General features: G+C 42.9%; 2 protein-coding genes across 5 annotated transcripts in view; both read left to right on the top strand.

Moving 5' to 3' along the window:
* Positions 1-3,913, top strand: part of LOC112258563 (junction plakoglobin-like) — a 60,313-nt gene extending 56,400 nt beyond the window's left edge. For 3 of the 4 annotated variants that reach the window (XM_042327336.1, XM_042327339.1, XM_042327337.1), the window contains exons 15-16: positions 1,101-1,250; positions 2,734-3,913. In XM_042327336.1, coding sequence (XP_042183270.1) covers positions 1,101-1,237 — 137 coding nt within the window. In that variant the 3' untranslated portion in view covers positions 1,238-1,250; positions 2,734-3,913. Of the gene's footprint in view, positions 1-1,100; positions 1,252-2,733 lie in introns of those variants that run through there. The other variant, XM_042327338.1, reaches the window with a different exon arrangement.
* Positions 3,914-9,587: 5,674 nt separating this feature from the next.
* On the top strand, positions 9,588-15,014 carry LOC112258562 (WAS/WASL-interacting protein family member 2-like). The gene is given in 10 exon segments (XM_042327335.1): positions 9,588-9,820; positions 10,604-10,723; positions 11,835-11,967; positions 12,219-12,323; positions 12,885-13,562; positions 13,970-14,072; positions 14,074-14,121; positions 14,123-14,166; positions 14,562-14,663; positions 14,830-15,014. Coding segments are annotated over 9 exon segments (1,314 nt in total). The 5' UTR covers positions 9,588-9,820; positions 10,604-10,663; the 3' UTR covers positions 14,871-15,014.
* Positions 15,015-20,817: the final 5,803 nt, after the last annotated feature.

The following is a 20,817-nucleotide window of genomic DNA, read 5'->3' as shown; positions in this document are numbered from 1 at the left end:
GGGAGGGTGTCAGGGGCGTGGTAATGGGGGAGGAGGGGTACACTGTAGGATGTCATTCAATTCACAGAGGTACCTGTCTATTTCCCCTCTGGTCTCAATTTACATGTCATTTACATTTCCATTAACTGGCCATCTATCGTCGTCAAGCGATCTCCCGCACTCTATCCCTCTCTCTCTCTCTCTCACACACACGCACGCTGCTGAGTTGACAGCCACACTCTCTTTTCCACTGCACGGCTAATGCTCCTTCCTGTGATTGCGTAACACTTCTCTATAGAAACCACTGGCACTCTCTCTGTCTCTCTCTGGTGAATTTATATTTTGTTTTCCCCCCTAGCTCTGTCGGTCACTACTGTCTCTTTGCAGTCATACAGCGTCTTTCTCTTGCTAATCTTAGGTCTCAGCCATATGTCCTAGTTGTGAATCTCCACTCTGTCTTCCTCTCCTCTGGTCCATCCCTCTCTCTGCATACAGTAAATCCTCCTCATTTCAATATCTTTAATTATAATTCTGAACTCTATCCCTCATATATCCCCGTGTGTGTGTGTGTGTGTGTGTGTGTGTGTGTGTGTGTGTGTGTGTGTGTGTGTGTGTGTGTGTGTGTGTGCCTGCGTGCGGTGCACTAGTCACCATCCTTCCAGAGCACTGTGTGTCCTTTCGATGCTGATGCTTAATCCATAGCGCAGTGCTCACATTATTAAACAGGGTATGAAATAGCATTAATGGAATAGAATAGAGGTGAAGGTGAAGAGATTATTATTCCTGTTCTTCTTTCCATCCGTCACAGGAAAACGTCTGCTGATGGGAGCAAAGCTCATTTCTGTCTGCCTGTCTAGTAATTTGGATGCTTGCAAACTGTCTGTCAGTGTCAATACTCCAAATAAGCTTGCCTCTCTGTTTGCCTGGGTATTCTATATTGTTTGCCTGGGTATTCTATATTGTTTGCCTGGGTATTCTATATTGTTTGCCTGGGTATTCTATATTGTTTGCCTGGGTATTCTATATTGTTTGCCTGGGTATTCTATATTGTTTGCCTGGGTATTCTCATTTCTCTCTCTTTCCCTCTCTATCCCTCATCTCTCTGTCCCTCCTTCCCTCAGAGCTGGATGGAGGCTACCCCCCCTATGGCTACTCTGACCTGGGCATGGGCGGGATGCCACTGGAAGCAGAGATGCATGAGCAGTACATGCCTGAGATGGCCTACGATCCCCGACAGGCCTACCCAGAGCCCCTCTAACACACAGGGCCAGGTCAGTGATGTAGATGCTACCCAGAACCCCCTTTAACACACAGGGCCAGGTCAGTGATGTAGATGCTACCCAGAGCCCCTTTAACACACAGGGCCAGGTCAGTGATGTAGATGCTACGCAGAACCCCTTTAACACACAGGGCCAGATCAGTGATGTAGATGCTACCCAGAGCCCCCTTTAACACACAGGGCCAGGTCAGTGATGTAGATGCTACCCAGAACCCCCTTTAACACACAGGGCCAGATCAGTGATGTAGATACTACCCAGAGCCCCCTTTTAATACACAGGGCCAGGTCAGTGATGTAGATGCTACCCAGAGCCCTTTTAACACACAGGGCCAGGTCAGTGATGTAGATGCTACCCAGAACCCCCTTTAACACACAGGGCCAGGTCAGTGATGTAGATGCTACCCAGAACCCCCTTTAACACACGGGGCCAGGTCAGTGATGTAGATGCTACCCAGAACCCCCTTTAACACACAGGGCCAGGTCAGTGATGTAGATGCTACCCAGAACCCCCTTTAACACACAGGGCCAGGTCAGTGATGTAGATGCTACCCAGAACCCCCTTTAACACACAGGGCCAGGTCAGTGATGTAGATGCATACACACAGCTACACAGAACTCCTCTAATGCACAGACTCAGCCCGTACTTTCCCCCAGTACACACATACACACAGACACTCACACGCCCAGAATGGCTGTAAAACACAGCTCTGTAGGGTGGTGCAGTGGTTAAGGGCGCTGTACTGCAGAGCAAGCTACGCCATCAGAGACTCTGGGTTCGCGCCCAGGCTATGTCGTAACCGGCCGCGACCGGGAGGTCTGTGAGGCGACGCACAATTGGCCTAGCGTCGTACGGGTTAGGGAGGGTTTGGCCGGTAGGGGAATCCTTGTCTCATCGCGCACCAGCGACTCCTGTGGCGGGCCGGGTGCAGTGCGCGCTAACCAAGGTTGCCAGGTGCACGGTGTTTCCTCTGACACATTGGTGCGGCTGGCTCTGTGTTGGAATGGTGCTGTGTTAAGAAGCAGTGCGGCTTGGTTGGTTTGTGTATCACATGACTTTCAACCTTCATCTCTCCTGAGCCTGTATGGGAGTTGTAGCGATGAGACAAGATAGTAGCTACTAAACAATTGGATACCATGAAATTGGGGAGAAAAAGGGGTTAAAAAAAAAAAACCACAGCTCTGTAGGTTTTTATTTTTATATAACTAGGCAAGTCAGTTAAGAACAAATTCTTATTTACAACGGCTTAGTGGGTTAACTGCCTGTTCAGGGGTAGAACAACAGATTTGTACCTTGTCAGCTCGGGGGTTTGAACTTGCAACCTTCCGGTTACAAGACCAACGCTCTAACCACTAGGCTACCCTGCCGCCTCAGTTATATAGTTATAACTATAATAACTCAGCATACCATAATTGCAACATTTTAAGACCACATGAAACATTGGATTATGTCTAAATAACTGCCTCTTCCATTGAAGGCACAAAATGGAAAGGGTGAAATTGGCGTGAACACCATGGAGGGACAGCTGAAAGAGGATTTCACCACATTTCATGGGGAGACATTGGCCAATCAGGGGCTGTTGTCAGAAAACACAAGAAAAAGAAAAGAAAAAAAAACAATAACAAGAATTTAGTGTTCCTCAAAATGAAAAGTTGCTTTGTTACAGTAAATGTGGAGGGAAATTGAACTTTAACTTGTAGATGCTGTGTTGGTTTTAGGCGTTTCCTTGCATATTTACATTGCAGATTATTATTATTTTTCTTCATGTGTATAATTTACATGGCGGTATGCAGAGCCACATACAGTAGTCCTCAACAATAACCAGTAACATTGAGTTCAGACAAGAAGTCCTGTTCGCCACGTTATGAGACCGGTGGCTAATTGGAACAGCAGCGGTCCCTGTGCTGCCTATAACTGTCTAACAGTCCAGTCTATGATCCAGACTGCTGCCGGGTCTGAGGTTCCGAGACACGCACCCTCTCCCCTGAATGTGTGTACACAGCCACTCTCTCCCAGCCGAGTGGTCTCCCAGGCACACTAAACTACAACTTCAGCTGGTGCGGTTGGTTCACCTCTCTTCCTGTGGACTGGTCTTGCTCACCAACAGTTATAGACACTCAACCGACACAGTATACATATGCATCGCGGTTTAATACATTGCGCTTCAACATAAAATGTGTGTATGATCCAAAACGTCATGTCTGGCAGGCCCGCACCCTTTTACAGCTACTACAACTGACGTTTCCTCAAAGTATGTACGGTCGTTGTGGAGGAGGTGGTTTTTTTATGTCTTGATTTTGGGGGGTTCTGAGGTAAGAGGCAGGGGAAGAATGCCAAAGAGATTTATTTTGTGACGATGATAATCATATAGCTTTCTGTTTATTTTCTATTTTGATTGGGTGGGTGGTTGTGTGTGGGGGGAAGCTGTAATCGTGATCCTGTGTGTAGAGTGTGTGTTCTATAGCGACCCCGCTGCACATTCCTACCTTCCAAACGATAGAAAAGGCAAAGAGAAACGAGGGATGATAGAAGGATGATGTTGATAAGCGATGAGTGTACCATACGAATGAAGGGGAAATTAACACTATGAATATGCATTTTTACAGAACATTTTTAGTTTGAAACTTTTTTTCAAATAAAACAAACTATATTAACTAGCCTGTCTCCTGTGTATTTGTATGGCTAATTGGATCCTATTTAGCCCTGAGGTCATTGTTGCTTTCACTCACTGTCAGTCAAGCAAGGTCCAAACCCCAGACTATAAAACCCATTGCAGGCTGGTGGTGAAGAATCCAAAGGAAACTCTGTCTCACAGCGCCCTCATGTGTCCCTAAAAGGCAGGATATCGGCCCTCTCAGTAGCACATTCGTGTTTCAAATAGTAATAACAACCCAAAGCTTATGATAAATACACTGATAACTAACCCCTATTCATCTGTGCATGTAACAGAGGGAGATCGTACCGGATAAACTCACCCACGGCTTGAAACGGCGCCATTGAATCGGAAATGGGTCACGGCTCCACTCCATTACTGTGCGTCACACATGCCAAGTGAGAACCAGTATGAAATAAAGTGTATAGAGAGAAGGTAGAGATTCAGCATTGATTATAGGGATAGGATTTCCCGGACAACATAAGAGAAAGGAGGCAGTCTGTCTGTGTGTGTTTGTGTGCGTGTGTGTCGACTTCATACAGTATAGGCATACTGCCACCAAGTGGTTGTTGTGGTAGTTCACGGCTGGGCAGGGTGTCTGACATTTCCATCTCACACCTGACTCCTTCACTATTTGGAAAGCATGAAATTGAAGGAAAAAGTCTATAGTACACCCCAGAATATGAATATGGGTACAACTAGAAGTTGCCCTCTTGCTTACTAAAGATAGTGTTTTAGTTACACATAATGCAGATGCTTAGATGATGTGTGGTGTAGTTTCCTCCAATCCTCCCCCAACCTTGCATTCAACTCCAATCTTCCCCCAACCTTGCATTCAAGAACAAGATTTTCAGCCAGAATGATTGTTGCTGTCATAAGAATGTGTAAATTGCCTCATGTAACACAGCGTCATTCGATACCATTACAGAGAAGTTCTTCTAGCCTGCCTCCATTTTGATGTACATACCAAGATCGTGGATAAATGAAGATGTCTTAGTCAGACAGTTCACCAATGGAGGTGTCATAATACCCATTAAACCTAGCGGTCAAACAGGGAAATGATACCAATCATTTTCCCACCATACATTTTTACCATAGGGGATTTTAGAAACACTTAAAAAAGGGCTGTGTTTTATGTAGGCTTACCTTGGCCTGACGTTTTGATAACCATATAAATTTCTCTAGGACAAGGTGACTTTTATCAATATTTTCTGCTCTATTTACTCTCAGATTCCAAAATGCTAATTACTATCAACGTAGTATACAAATCCCTGCAAGCTCCTGCGTGTCATCTCTAGCTGACACCTTTGCTAACAGGTATCGTGTGAATTTAAAACTTGCACAAGACACTTCACAGAATTGTCCAGACTTGCCAAAAGCCCTGAGTGATGCCAACTTTAATCTTTGGCATACTCTAGGAATCAGGACCTTTTCAGAACTATTTCATCAGAAAACCACTGCACTGAAATCCTTTCAAGAGCTCTGCAGTGAATTCAATGTGCCAAGATCCCATTAAAAAAAAAATCTTCAAATTAGACATGTCATTTCCTCATTTACTTCCAAGAGGTTTAGAGCTCAGCTGAATGTTGTTGAAACCCTTCTTGTCACAGCACTATCCATTAAAGGCAAAATCGTCTTTATCTATACTCATTTCTGAGAAATACTCATTACTCCTTTGAAAATAATCTGGGAAAAGGACCTTGGTCTGACTATCAGTGATGAGTTATGGGCGGAAGTTTGTGACAGGGCATACTGCTCCTCTACTAATGTAAAAATGAAAGAATCTAATTACAAATTTTGCACAAATTTTATTACACTCCAATGAGACTCCATAGAGTGAAAACAGACATTTATCCTACCTGTAAAAGATGTACCTCTGAAAGTGGAACCTACAGTGGGGCAAAAAAGTATTCAGTCAGCCACCAATTGTGCAAGTTCTCCCACTTAAAAAGATGAGAGGCCTGTAATGTTCATCATAGGTGCACTTCATTCAACTATGACAGACAAAATGAGAATTTTTTTCTCTCCAGAAAATCACATAGTAGGATTTTTAATGAATTTATTTGCAAATTATGGTGGAAAATAAGTATTTCGTCACCTACAAACAAGCAAGATTTCTGGCTCTCACAGACCTGTAACTTCTTATTTAAGAGGCTCCTCTGTCCTCCACTCGTTACCTGTATTAATGGCACCTGTTTGAACTTGTTGTCAGTATAAAAGACACCTGTCCACAACCTCAAACAGTCACACTCCAAACTCCACTATGGCCAAGACCAAAGAGCTGTCAAAGGACACCAGAAACAAAATTGTAGACCTGCACCAGGCTGGGAAGACTGAATCTGCAATAGGTAAGCAGCTTGGTTTGAAGAAATCAACTGTGGGAGCAATTATTAGGAAATGGAAGACATACAAGACCTCTGATAATCTCCCTCGATCTGGGGCTCCACACAAGATCTCACCCCGTGGGGTCAAAATGATCACAAGAACGGTGAGCAAAAATCCCAGAACCACACGGGGGGACCTAGTCAATGACCTGCAGAGAGCTGGGACCAAAGTAACAAAGCCTACCATCAGTAACACACTACGCCGCCAGGGACTCAAATCATGCAGTGCCAGACGTGTCCCCCTGCTTAAGCCAGTACATGTCCAGGCCCGTCTGAAGTTTGCTAGAGAGCATTTGGATGATCCAGAAGAAGATTGGGAGAATGTCATATGGTCAGATGAAACCAAAATATAACTTTTTGGTAAAAACTCAACTCGTCGTGTTTGGAGGACAAAGAATGCTGAGTTGCATCCAAAGAACACCATACTTACTGTGAAGCATGTGGGTGGAAACATCATGCTTTGGGGCTGTTTTTCTGCAAAGGGACCAGGACGACTGATCCGTGTAAAGGACAGAATGAATGGGGCCATGTATCGTGAGATTTTGAGTGAAAACCTCCTTCCATCAGCAAGGGCATTGAAGATGAAACGTGGCTGGGTCTGTCAGCATGACAATGATCCCAAAAACACCACCCGGGCAACGAAGGAGTGGCTTCGTAAGAAGCATTTCATGGTCCTGGAGTGGCCTAGCCAGTCTCCAGATCTCAACCCCATAGAAAATCTTTGGAGGGAGTTGAAAGTCTGTGTTGCCCAGCAACAGCCCCAAAACATCACTGCTCTAGAGGAGATCTGCATGGAGGAAAGGGCCAAAATACCAGTAACAGTGTGTGAAAACCTTGTGAAGACTTACAGAAAACGTTTGACCTCTGTCATTGCCAACAAAGGGTATATAACAAAGTATTGAGATAAACTTTTGTTATTGACCAAATACTTATTTTCCACCATAATTTGCAAATAAATTCATTAAAAATCTTACAATGTGATTTTCTGGATTTATTTTTCTAATTTTGTCTGTCATACTTGAAGTGTACCTATGATGAAAATTACAGGCCTCTCTCATCTTTTTAAGTGGGAGAACTTGTACAATTGGTGGCTGACTAAATACTTTTTTGCCCCACTGTATATGCATGTATTTTGGAGCTGTAGAGAGATTGCCAGATTTTGGCAATCTATACATACTGCTGCACAGAAAATACTAGATGTACAGTTTGATATGACCCCATGTATCTATCTTCTTAATGCCCAGCAGGACTTTGTTCTTGGTCCTGACAGAGAAAATTTGCTTATAACTATTACTTACTTTGCTAAGAAATGTATTCTTCTATTGTGGGCCTCTAATACTTCTCCTACATTTAACATGTGGATTGACCAGATTGTTGACTTTCTCCCTCTTGAAAAGTTCACTTATGACCTCCACAAGAAACAGCCCAAGTTTGATAGACTCTGGTCTCCACTACTCAACTATATTTCAAATTGGACAGAATGAATGGGGTGATTAGGGAAATGAGCAGATACAGGTTGTGTAAGTTGCTGTAAAAACTCAAAGCTAATTATTTGCTTGTCGTCTCAGCTAAGGCTGGAAATAGCTAATAAGAACCTTCATAGTGCTGCTGCAGGTTTTATATATATATATTACTTTTTTCTTTTTTAATAATTATTCTTTATATTCTTCCTTTTATTATTATTATTTTTTTTTTCATTTCCATTATTATTGTTAGTTTTTATTTTATCATTTAAAAAAAATATATACATTTTTTATATTTTTTTATATATTTATTTTGAATAAAGTCTGTCACATCTGTGAATGTGGAATGTGGTTTGTTGGTTGATTGAAAAACACTTAATAAAACTTTAAATTGAAAAAAAATAAAGTGAAAAAAGTTAGGTAAATATACTACATCTTTATCAATGTCAGAATTTCTGAAATAAATTATTACATCAAAACCATTAAATTGTACAACCGGTGCTATTTTTTTTGTAACAAAGTTCTGTATGTCAATCCCAAAAATTCTACTATAAATACAGGCAAAAAACAAATGCAAAATGGTCTTCAGAAATCACAATTATAGTCAATATTCAGCTTGAATCTTTCCAAAACATGTTTCACAGGATAAATTCTATGTAACATTTTAAATTAAAACTTCCTTTCCCTTGTTACTGATACAATATTTGTTAGCAATTTTCCCTGCTTTCCCCCACTGTATAGCACCATAGATATTCGATCAAAACAATCTTGCTGAGGGAATTGTAGTATCACAAACAATATTTCTAATCTGTTTATTACTACATTTTTCTTTGATGTTAATATTGCAAATGAATATATTTTCATGTAAATCTATTACTTACATCAACCACAGAGGAATAAAAAATAAAAAATACAAACCCCCTTGGAATCGCATAAAAAAACAATTACATATTATTTTGGGGTTATTGGAATTCTAAACTTGTCAAGAAATTCCCCAAATGAGAATAGATATCCATCCTCATTCAATAACTGACCAACCAAAATCATTTTATTCTCAAACCAGTTAAGAAATAAATTGACTTATTTTTAAATCGTATATATTTGTTGTTCCATAGAAAGTATCTGTGAAAGGAAAAATGTGTTTAAATGCTAACATCCAAGCTAAAAGGGCCTGCTTATGGAATGCGGCCAATTTTACTGGGATTTTATCAACATCATAATTACATCGAAGCAAAAATCAAGTGTTGCAGTCCTTCTTCTCCAAAACGCCACTGTTATTTTTGACTGTCTTTTTGACGGTTGTTTTTATTTCTTTACTTACCTATTGTTTAACTAATACATTTTTGCACTGTTGGTTAGAGCCTGTAAGTAAGCATTTCACTGTACCTGTTATATTCGGCGCACGTGACAAATAAACTTTGATTTGATCGTCCCCATTTGAATATGATGACGATGTATTTTATTGACGCCACGAAGCCATCTGACTGACATCTGATAGACCAAATCAACGCGACTTTGAAAAACCCATCTCGACACTTGATCCCACATACTCGGCTCATTTTCCTCCCATTGGAAACGACAGTATTTTTTTTTCGACAGGATGTGGTATATCTTAGTAGAACATCTTTGGTAATATTGCTGTCGCTAATATTTAATATCACAACGGGTGATTGCATTGGGAATTCACTTCCTGGATCCACTCGTTGGTGCCTTATTGTCCCCTCCCTGCTCTCCCTGCCCCGCAGATATTTCGCTTCCGCAGGGCGGGGGCAATAGGTAGACCAGAGTGGCTCCGCCCCGAATAAATTAGGGAGTGGGGTGTCTCGCTTTCTTTACCATCTCTGGTACACTGCAGTGTACATTTTCCATCTGCACACTTCCATCTTCATTGCTTCAGCAAATCTGTGCTGCAAGTGAAGGCTGTGAGAGTGAATGCAGGAGTGAAATAGCAATGGCCAGCTTTAAATGTATAATACACTTGAGATGAAGGAACTACCGAGAACGAAGAAACAAATATGAGTTAAAACGTCAAATATCAAACGAATGGGCTGCTAAGAAACTCAAGTAAGTGAAGCAATCTAGCTAGCCTGATTAAGCTAACTTGCAAGGGTAGCCAACTGTGGCAGGTTAACTCAGCTAGCTCGCTACAGATCCTGTCGTTCGCTAATATGACAGCCATTAACACATTAGCCATGATGAGCTCGCGCCATGTATGTAACTTATATAGCTGAGATTCATAGCTAACGTTACGTTTAGTTAGGATGTATCGTAGCCATGCTTTATTACAAGATGCTAGCTATTTGAGCTGTTGTGTATGGAGCTAGCTACTTATCCTTTTGCAGCAGGGCCGCCGCGATGGCTTCAAGTTTGTATGTTAATTGGTTAGCGTTAGTTTTAACTAGCTAACGTTAGTTTGTCAGCTTGCTAACTTACCTAACGTTAGTCAAATAATTGTTATGCTAACTATTGGCTAATCTGACCTAGCTACCGATGACCAGGTTTATTTGGAGATTTCACACTATTGGATTACTTAGCGCTATCTACAGTCGGCTCATTTACATTCCACAGCAGCACTGACCAAACGTTAGATATCTGCGAGCTAGATAGGCCAACTTGCTAATGAAATGAAGACGTCATCAATAACAATGTCACATGAGCCCAGAAGGTTATCTAGGTACGTGGTTTAAAATATATTAATAATAATAAGGGAAGCCGTCAAATTAAAGGGGACCACCTCTACTTAGCTAACTGTGCTAGTTGACAAAATCATGCTTGATAACATTATCAATGGATGAGACTGAAATGTCACTGGATGACTCTGAAACATGTTTTAATGCGTTATTGCAGGTGGTGACAGTTTGTATCTGAGAACCCAGGCCATCCACAAGACTTGTTCAGTGGGTCAAGATGCCGATTCCTCCCCCTCCCCCTCCTGGAGGCCCCCCTCCACCCCCCACTTTCAGCCAGGTAAGAACTTATTGAAGCATGGAAGGTGTCACCTGGATGCAAAAAATGTTTCCTGTGCAACTGTGTTGGTCTAAGAGAGAACTGTATCAATCAAACCTATGATAGGGACATATTTAATGGGTTTGAGCCATGATGTAGGCCTAGCTCCAAACCATGATGTAGGCCTAGCTCCAAACCATGATGTAGGCCTAGCTCCAAACCATGATGTAGGCCTAGCTCCAGTGTAGTTCATATGAATTAGTTGTCCAACCAACTTGACAACTCGTAGGTCCCTTTTTCAAAGGGATTTATATTCACTGGTGTTGTGAAGCTGAATTTGTTTCACCTTGTGCGGAGAGCACTACTGAAATCTGAAAAAAGCTGTTCTCGTGGCCTGTGGTTGTGCGTGCTATACTCTCCCTGCCAAGCCCAATCAGAGATTGTGTCTCAAATGGCACCCTATTCCCTTTTTATAGTGCACTGCTTTTGACCAGGGCCCATAGGACTCTGGTCAAAAGTAGTACACTATATAAGAAATAGGGTGCCATTTGGGATGTTCGCAGAGCCCTTCTGGTTTAGTCAAGTGATTAGCGCTGCTCGCTCGAGTAATCATCCTCAACATCTAATTCACATAATGAGCGAGTGGACCAACCAGGCCAATGCAGACAGGGATGCATAATGCTATAGATTTATGCAAATGACAACTAATTAATGGACTTGATGTGAAGGACTCAGGAAATGGTAATCTTATTCAAATGAATTGTGCTGTAGCCCCTATCAAGAACACGTTCTACCCGGCTAATTCCCGTGCACCAACTGTGACGTGGCTTTCTGCAAGCTGCTACCTGTCAGGCTATGTATAATCTCGGTTAGTTACGGGCAAGTCCCAAATTTGAAAGACGCCTGTGAAATCATGACTTGTCCAAAGCACCCAATCTAATGCGTCTCGTTATCTCACGCATCCTGTTGTATCATAAGATCTACTGTACCGTTCATGTTGTCTGTCCACGAGAAATGAGGTTATGTACTCAGTCTGTTCTCCGGTAGCATAAAGTGTACTGTGGAGAGCTAAGTAGAGGACTCTCTCTCTCTCTCTTCTCTTTCTTTCCTTCCTTCCTTCCTTCCCTCGCAGGGCAACACCACCCCACCCAAGCTCAATCGAGATGAGGCCAAAGGCAGAGGAGCCCTGCTCGGTGACATCCACAAAGGGGCCAAGCTGAAGAAGGTCGGCGTGGTCAATGACAGGAGCGCACCTATCTTAGAAAGTAAGGCCACAGCACCACTAAGGTTCACCCTGTTGTCTCAGATCTACTATTCTGGTAGTGTTTTACTGACTAATCTGATTGGATGGAAGTAGGACACACAGAACTGCTGAGGCTAGGGTAGTGCATGGAGCACACTCACTGGGGGTCAAGGTTTATTTCGCAGGAGTGAAATGGGAGACCATGAGGGTAATTATGCATATAATGGGTTACTATTGTAATGTATGCAATTTAACCTTGTTTTCCCTGTCCAGAGCCTAAAGGAGGTGGTGGTAGTAGTGGAGGAGGCTCGTCAGGGTCCATTCAGCCAATGGGAGGGCTTTTCCAGGCAGGTGTGCCTAAATTACGACCAGTCGGAGGCAAGTATTTAATATCCTAACTGCTATGATGTCACTTACAAAGATTTCTCCAAAAAATCTGGACCGCTGAAGGAGTTGTCCGTCAAAAACTTATATTGGGGGGAGGGTTTAGAACAGCAATTTAATTCCCTTCCATTATATTTATTGCTGGCAAGTTTGAGAGCAAGCTAGTTCGTCAAAGCACGATTGCAATAGGTGAAAAATGAGCACTGGTTTTTGACTGTGTAGGTAGAACAGGCCGTCAGGTTTCAGTGTTGTCATAGGGCAGGGCTGTAATGGATCTGACACAGGCACTGCTGAAGGAGATTTGCTGATTCACAATAATGAGTTCCCTAACCTGCACGTCTGCATTGGTCTTAGATTTCATCATATGAAGGGCAGTGCCTTACCATCTGTCAAGGAGAAAATATTAGAAAATGGATTATGATGACTAAAATAACCTAATAATACACTACCGTTCTGTTGTAACTCTGCACTGAGACATGTCCTCATGTTTCTCTGTTCATGTATAAATTCATCTTCATATAAATTGCTGATGACGTGACATTTTTTATGGTGCAGATGGTTCAGTTGGCAGGTCATCCCTGACGCCTCCTGGCACGCGCCCCGCTGCTCCTCGTCCTCCTGTTCGCCAGGACAGCACAGAATGCTCAGCCCAGCAGGCCTCTCCCCCGGAGCACTCCCGATCCCAGAGGCCCTCCCTCCCTGACCTCTCCCGCCCCCTCAGCGGAGGCAGCCCAAACAGTGGCATGAAGCACAGCTCCTCCGCCCCTCCACCTCCTCCCCCTTTTTCTCGCCGGGGTAATGCACCCCCTGCACCGACTCAGAAGGCGCCACCACCCGCCCCCTCCTACAACCGGGAGAAGCCCCTCCCTCCCACGCCAGGACAGAGGGGGACTTCCCCGGTGCCGGCCCGCAACAGCGCCCCTCCTCTACCTCCTTCTCCCAACATCAACCGGCGGCCCCCAACGTCAGGGGGCTCCTCAGCTTCCTCCTCTTCCTCCTCTCTGGGTCCACCTCCCCCCCCGTACCGCCAGCCCATGACCAACGGCCCCTCCAGTCCGGTTAACGAAGCCGCCCCGGAGCTACCTCAGAGACACAACTCCCTCAGCAAGAAGCCGTCGCCCGGACCTGGACTCACTCCAACCCGGGGGCAAGCTCCACCCCCGCCGCCCTCCCCCTCCCCGCCAGGCGGACGCCCCCCCCCTCCAGTCCGTGAGCCCCCCGGCAGAGGGGCAGGTATGTTCCTACTAGTGCTCTCCTTGTTCCTCTACCTGTAATGGAGCTGTGGGTTAGGGCCAGCTTTAATGCTTTCTACTGTTTGTGTTATGCATTGTTCAGTTACATAATTCGGTCACATTCTCACTGTGCTGTGTCGCACTATATTTGTTTTTTAACCTCTATCTCCTCTTGTCAATCACCTATCATAATGTGAGGCAAGCGAGGAGAGGTGATTTGTTTATTAGTGTAGAAATGTGGAAAAAGCCGTGGCAAGGCGTGGCACTACAGTCAGTATGGTGGCATGTCATGACAGGCCTGCAGTGTTTTTCTAGCGTTCCTGTCTTGCTGTTGTATTGTAATGACTGATGGTTAGTCAGTGTGGCTGCTCTGTTATTCCTTAATGACCATATCGTTTGTCTGTACAGCTCCACCCCCGCCTGGGTCGACTCAACGAAACGGTGGTCGGGATGCTCCCCCTCCACCACCCCCCTTCAGAGGTAGCCCCTCAGAACCTCATAGCCGTGGCAAGCCCCCCTCCTCCCTCCCGTACCCCTGCCGGACCCCCGCCCCCTCCCCCACCCTATCCGCAATGGGCACACCTCCATTTCCCGCTCCTTCGTAGGTGAGTCTTCCTCATACTGCATCACCTGACCTCAAATTCGGTTTCCCTCTACATTAACAACCACCTCTCATTTTGTTAGTCAATCTACTTCTGAGTTTTTTGGAATGTATAAAATGTTCCTAGTAAGTATTGAATCTGTAAAAGTGAAGGGGAAACGATACATTTTGAGTTGGGTAAAGGGTAAACTGGCTGTAATTTATTTGTTATAAGATACATTTTTTTATTGGCTCCTTCGGCTGGATGACTTTGATCAGTACAAAAGAGAGGATTGAACTACCATCACATCACACTCTTCCCTACTGTTCTTTCCGTCCTCTCCTCCCTCTTGACCTTCAATGGCCTTGACCACCAACCCTGACCTGAACGGTCATCTTCCTAACCTTCTCTCCCTACAGATGACTTTGAGTCCAAGTATTCTTTCCACCCTCTGGATGACTTCCCTGCTCCAGAGGAGTACCGGCACTTCACCAAGATCTACCCCAGCAAAGCCAACAGAGGTGAGGGCTCACTTATCAGTGTGACACAATATGCCAATAAATAATATACACACATGTTCTGGTGCAGAGTACAACAAATGTTTACATGAAAGGAATAGTAATATTTTCCCATAGGCCTGTAGTTTATTGTAACAGCTTTTTATTGTTTTGACGGTGTCTTTGGCAGTGATGAGGGGAGCTCCTCCTGCACCGCCTGTGGGAAGGTGAACACTGTGAGACCACTTCACTTCTACTGTACAGGAGACAAGGGTTATATACACACACACACACTACTTTCTCACATAGAACCTACAGCATATAACATATACCGACATGCTTCTCATTTGATAACATTCCATTTCACTTAAGCTCCATAACCATTCACTCACACGCTCGCCCTTGAGAATAGCCCAGGAATTTATGCAATGGCAGTCATGCTCCATTTTGAAGGTGGAGTTGGCAGCTTACTTATGCCATTCCCAGCCTGTGTCCGCGCGGGTGAACTTGCCCTGGTTTGTCACAAAGGCATTACTTACCCATTGATGGTGTGTGTGTGTGTGTGTGTGTGTGTGTGTGTGTGTGTGTGGGGAACACTTTGACACGGGTATGAAAGACATTCACTCCCATACCACACAGACTGTTGCGATTGTCAAAATGGAGAAAAGAAAATGTTCTCCACGTCGTCAGACTATATGCACTGTGAGAGCCCACATCACCATGAAACGGGAGTGACACCAGTGACTGTACAGCCTGGCTCTAAGTGTCTGAAGGTGATTGACTTTTTGGGACCACTGCACCCCTTGCTGATGTAGGGAACTGCTACTGTTTGAAAGTTCTCTCAGGTATACGGTTTGTGGAACAGAGAAGTGGAGATGACAAAGATGATATTGGAAAGGCATTATTAGATAAGAGATTCTCTCCAAAAGTGCCAACTGAGTCGGACCTGAACTGGGAACAGCACATACCCCCCCCCCATCCTTTCTCCCTGCTGCAAGGCTGTCGTGGTTTCCCTTATGAATGGTGGAATGGACTGATCAAAGCAATAGTCTCATACGTTCTCTGTGATTGTTGTCAGTAATCAACACCTGTGACAGTGGCGATCGTTGGTTTGTGAAAAAGTCTTCCTGTTTAGAATGATGATGCACATGTATGGGATCTTGCAGCAATCTCTCCCTCCCTTCCTCTACGCAGAAGAAAAGACAAACCAGATAGATGCATGTTGTCTTTCTTTTCAGCTTGTCTGTCTTGACAAAATGCATGAGGGTGATCTTGTTGTCCTAAATGCACAGCAGAAAGTTATTATGCCTTCTAACACTAGTCTGGGCCACTGAAACCATTTCACGACAACTAACTCATACGAACACTACAACCCTCACTAGTTTAATGACCGAGCCTTTCAAATGCATTGCATGATACAGGATGCTGAACCAGTACATTGACACTAAAATACTCAACCCGAACCCAGGCAACGAGTCGGAAGCAATCCAAGAGTTTATTGTTCAAAATTGATAGAGAGAAATTATGTTGAGGGGAAAGTAAATGTATGCTTGCAAATACAAACCTTTTCCTGGAACTCAGCAGGATATGATTTGTTGATACCCACAAAAGCCACTTGGTGGCAGTATTTGAGGATTTTCCATAAGGAGACATGGGACCTACAGTATATGCTTGTGATGCAGTACCCCTTCAATTTGTCTTTATATTTAAAAAAAACAAACATACAAAGTTGAATTATGGATTTGGCCGATGTTGAGTGAGAGGGCAGTACAGACCTGTATGTCTGTCTGTGTAACAATTTTGAGATCTTCTGCTGAGGGTCGAATGGACAAACCAATGACAACGGCCATGTTGTTCAACTCAATCATAGTTGTCTACGTTCTGTCTTTGAAAGAAAAAAATCTAATGTAGTCCTTACATTTCTTTGCTTAATGCACTTGTGACCACAAGCCTGAAACAAATGCACGTTGTTACACAGGGAGGTGAACCTTTAAGGCTGGTCCCTGTAATTTTGTTCCTATTGTTTATGTGTTGTGTGGGGTTAGTCTTGTTCCTTATTTTAAAACAGCCCTGCACCGTGACCGAACCCCCTTAAACTGTCACTCAACTATTCACTTTTTATTTCAACCCTTTGCTGGTGTTTTGCCTTATTATTAGCTGTTGGAGTCAATTCAGGATTTGTAAAAAAAACACAAAAAAACAAAGCTAATCTAAGTTTATCCACCTCATATGGGTAATACGGTAGTCATGGCTATTGTTCTACTTTTAATATGTATAAAGCTTGTAATATAGTGAATAAAACAGGGATGGATAACGGCAGGCTTTTGTCAGAATCCAGTGACGACACTGTTAGTCATCTGCCTTCAGTCCCCCTTTTAGATATTCCCTCTCTGTGTCAGAGGGCCTGTGTGGCCATTCAACAGGAGCAGTATGTACTCACATTGAGAGAACCTCCTTGTTCGTGTCTTCTTCTCATTCCCCATTTCATACTTTCATACTTAGCTTAATCCAGGCCCTGGTTCCTTCTGTACATGTCACTCTTCTGCGTCAGACATGTTGTACCAATTCAATTAAAATGTCAGTGATGGAGAAAAAAAAAGTATACTTTTCCTGTCTCTGTCCAGTCCATTGTCATCTTTTATTAGTGACGTTATGTAATAATGTGCCACAGGTTTTGGTTAAAGGGATAGTTCATCCACATTACAAAATGACATTGATTTTATTTTAGGTGGTAGATGGATTGATGGAAGCTACAATGTAATTGTCTGCATCTATTTAAAAAAAAATATATATATATATATATATATATATATATATATTTTTTTTCCTTTGTTACCCTAATTGGAGTAAACTAATGGACAACAACACTTATCTTATACACAAGTATGTGGACACCACTTCAAATGAGTGGATTTGGCTATTTCAGCTATACCTGTTGCTGACGGGTGTCTAAAATCGAGCGCACCGCCATGTACTCTCCATATACAAACATTGACTTTCAACGTGGCACAGTCATTGGATGCCACCTTTCCAACAAGTTAGTTTGTCAAATTTCTGCCATGCTGGAGCTGCCCCGGCCAACTGTAAAGTGCTGTTTATTGTGAAGTGGAAACTTATAGGAGCAACAATGGCTTACCAACAAAGTGGTAGGCCACACAAGCTCACAGAATGGGATCGCTGATTGCTGAAGCACGTAAAAATAGTCTATACTCTGTTGCAACACTCACTACCGAGTTCCAAACTGCCTCTGGAAGCAACGTCAGCACAAGAATTGTCCGTCGGGAACTTCATGAAATGTGTTTCCATTGCTGAGCAGCCTCACACAAGCCTAAGATCACCATGCGCAATGCCAAGTGTGGGCTGGAGTGGTATAAAGCTCACCGCCAGTGGACTCTGGAGCAGTGGAAACGTGTTCTCTGTAGTAATGCATAGAGCCAACTGTAAAGTTTGTTGGAGGAATAATGGTCTGGGGCTGTTTTTCATGGATTGGGCTAGGCCCCTTACTTCCAGTGAAGGGAAATCTTACCGCTGTGCTTCCAACTTTGTGGCCACAGTTTGGGGAAGGCCCTTTACTGTTTCAGCATGACAATGCCTCCGTGAGGTCCGTACAGAAATGGTTTGTCGAGATCGGTGTGGAAGAATGTGGCTGGCCTGCACAGAGCCCTGACCTCAACCCCATTGAACACCTTTGGGCTCAATTGGAACGTTGTCTGCGAGCCAAGCCTAATCACCCAACATCAGCGCCCGACCTCAGTCATGCTCTTGTGGCTGAATGGAAGCAAGTCCCCACCGCACTATTCCAACATCTTATGGAAAGTCTTCCCAGAAGAGTAGAGGCTGTTATAGCAGCAAAAGAGGCCGAACTTCATATTAATGCCCATTATTTTGGAATGTGATGTTCGACGAGCTGGTGTCTACATACTTTTGGTCATGTAGTGTATATACAATTTACGGACACAATGCATTTTACAATAGTTATCTTGTTTTTAGTCCCACCCTTCAACCCCTCCCGGCTATCTCTTAACACCATCCAGTTTTGATTTCTATGTTTTTCAACTGTGATGTTTCACAAAAGTTCTGAACCTTTCTCATAGTTTCTACAGATTGTAAATTAAAGTTTTTTGGGGGGGCTAAAAGTATTATATTATTGATCGATTGACTACGACTTTTCAAGTCACCCATCAGTGCTATTTGCAGAGTTACCTGCAGGTAAATGTTGCAATTATTCAGTTATTCCTGTAACCTGCGTCCAGAAACAAGCTACATATGGACATAACACCAAAACAGTAAATCTGCAGAGCTGGGATGGTTGTATTCCCCATATACAGTGCATTTTAAAGTATTCAGACCCCTGGACCTTTTACACATTTTGTTAGGTTAAAGCCTTATTTTAAAAAGGCTGTAACATAACAAAATGTGGAAAAAGTCGAGGGGTCTGAATACTTTCCTAATGCACTGTATATAACATCCTATTGGTTTGCAAAAATGTATAATTTAAATTTGAAAAATTCAAGTTTTGAATCTTTTTGTGTATAAACTCAAACCATGTGCCATGGAATCGGTACATCAAATCTCTTCCAAACTATTTTGCCATCCATATGACACAGTTGTCACTTTTTTGATTTCTTATATTAAACTTTTTATTTAGCCCAATTTCCTTTAACCAAATTCGGTCTTTAATGCCAGACAAGTTCCCTTTTCCCAGTTCCACCTGCCTCTTCCATTTTTGCAATAATGCTGCAATTAGTTGGTTGTAATTTTGGGTAGAGCAGACATTTCCATATAATGTTGTTAGATGCATGTGTGACAACTCCATGCAATTAGTATATTTGAGTTTAGCCATAATGGTTTATTTGTTCGGTCTTTTCTCTTGGATTAAACTGAAATTACAACCAACTTTCTACAGCTTATTTTAAAAATAGTCATATTTTGGAGATAATTACATTTTCAAGTAACCGAAAGTGAGTGGTTGTAATCTGAATAAAGGGAAAAAGGCCATTATTGAACAAGGGGTGAGGCATTGTACTAATCTGTTAGAGAACCCGTTCAGATTTAATTATAACTTTTCTATGACTGAAGCCTTTGAGGTCTAAAATTGTCAAATGTAATCATTTCTGCCCCCTGAACCATGCTGGTTAAGTGTACCTTGAATTCTAAATAAATCAGTGTCACCAGCAAAGCACACCCACACCACCTCCATGCTTCACGGTGGGAACCACACATGCGGAGATCGTCCATTCACCTACTCTGCGTCGCACGAAGACACGGCGGTTGGAACCAAACATCAAAAATTTGGACTCATCAAACCAAAGGACAGATTTCCACAGGTCTAATGTCCATTGCTTGTGTTTCTTGGCCCAAGCAAGTCTCTTCTTATTGGTGTCCTTTTAATAGTGGTTTCTTTGCAGCAATTCAACCATGAAGGCCTGATTCACGCAGTCTCCTCTGAACAGTTGATGTGTCTGTGACTTGAACTCTGGAAAGCATTTATTTGGGCTGCAATCTGAGGTGCAGTTAACTCTAATGAACTTATCCTCTGCAGCGCTCATCATAGCGCTTGATTGTTTTTGCGACTGCACTTGAAGAAACTTTCAAAGTTCTTAATATTCTGCATTGACGGACTGTTTCTCTTTGCTTATTTGAGCCGTTCTTGCCATAATATGGACTAAGTCATATTTGATAAAATACCATTCTTTGAAATACCACCCCTACCTTGTCACAACACAACTGATTGGCTCAAATGCATTGAGAAGGAAAGAAATTCCACAAATTAACTTAACAAGGCACACCTATTATTTGAAATGCATTGCAGGTAACTACATCATGAAGCTAGTTGAGAGAATGCCAAGAGTGTGCAAGGCTGTCAAGGCAAAGGGTGCCTACTTTGAAGAATCTCAAATATATTTTGATTTAACACTTTTTTTGGTTACTACATGGTTCCATATGTGTTATTTCATAGTTTACGTCTTCACTATTATTCTACAATGAAGAAAATAGTCAAAATAAACAAAAAAACACTGGAATGTATAGGTGTGTCAAATGTTGACTGGTACTGTACATAACTTTAACCATTGTGTAAGAAATTCTCAAATTGATGTTCCAGGCATTTCTAAATAAATTCCAGTCGTACATTATCAAAAGCCTTTTCAAAGTCGGCTATGAATACCAGGCCTGGTTT

The sequence above is a fragment of the Oncorhynchus tshawytscha genome, linkage group LG09 (assembly GCF_018296145.1).
Source record: "Oncorhynchus tshawytscha isolate Ot180627B linkage group LG09, Otsh_v2.0, whole genome shotgun sequence".
In the NCBI taxonomy this organism is placed as follows: Eukaryota; Metazoa; Chordata; class Actinopteri; order Salmoniformes; family Salmonidae; genus Oncorhynchus; species Oncorhynchus tshawytscha.
The sequence above is the reverse complement of the archived record's forward strand: the minus strand, read 5'-3'. Positions and strand labels throughout refer to the sequence as shown.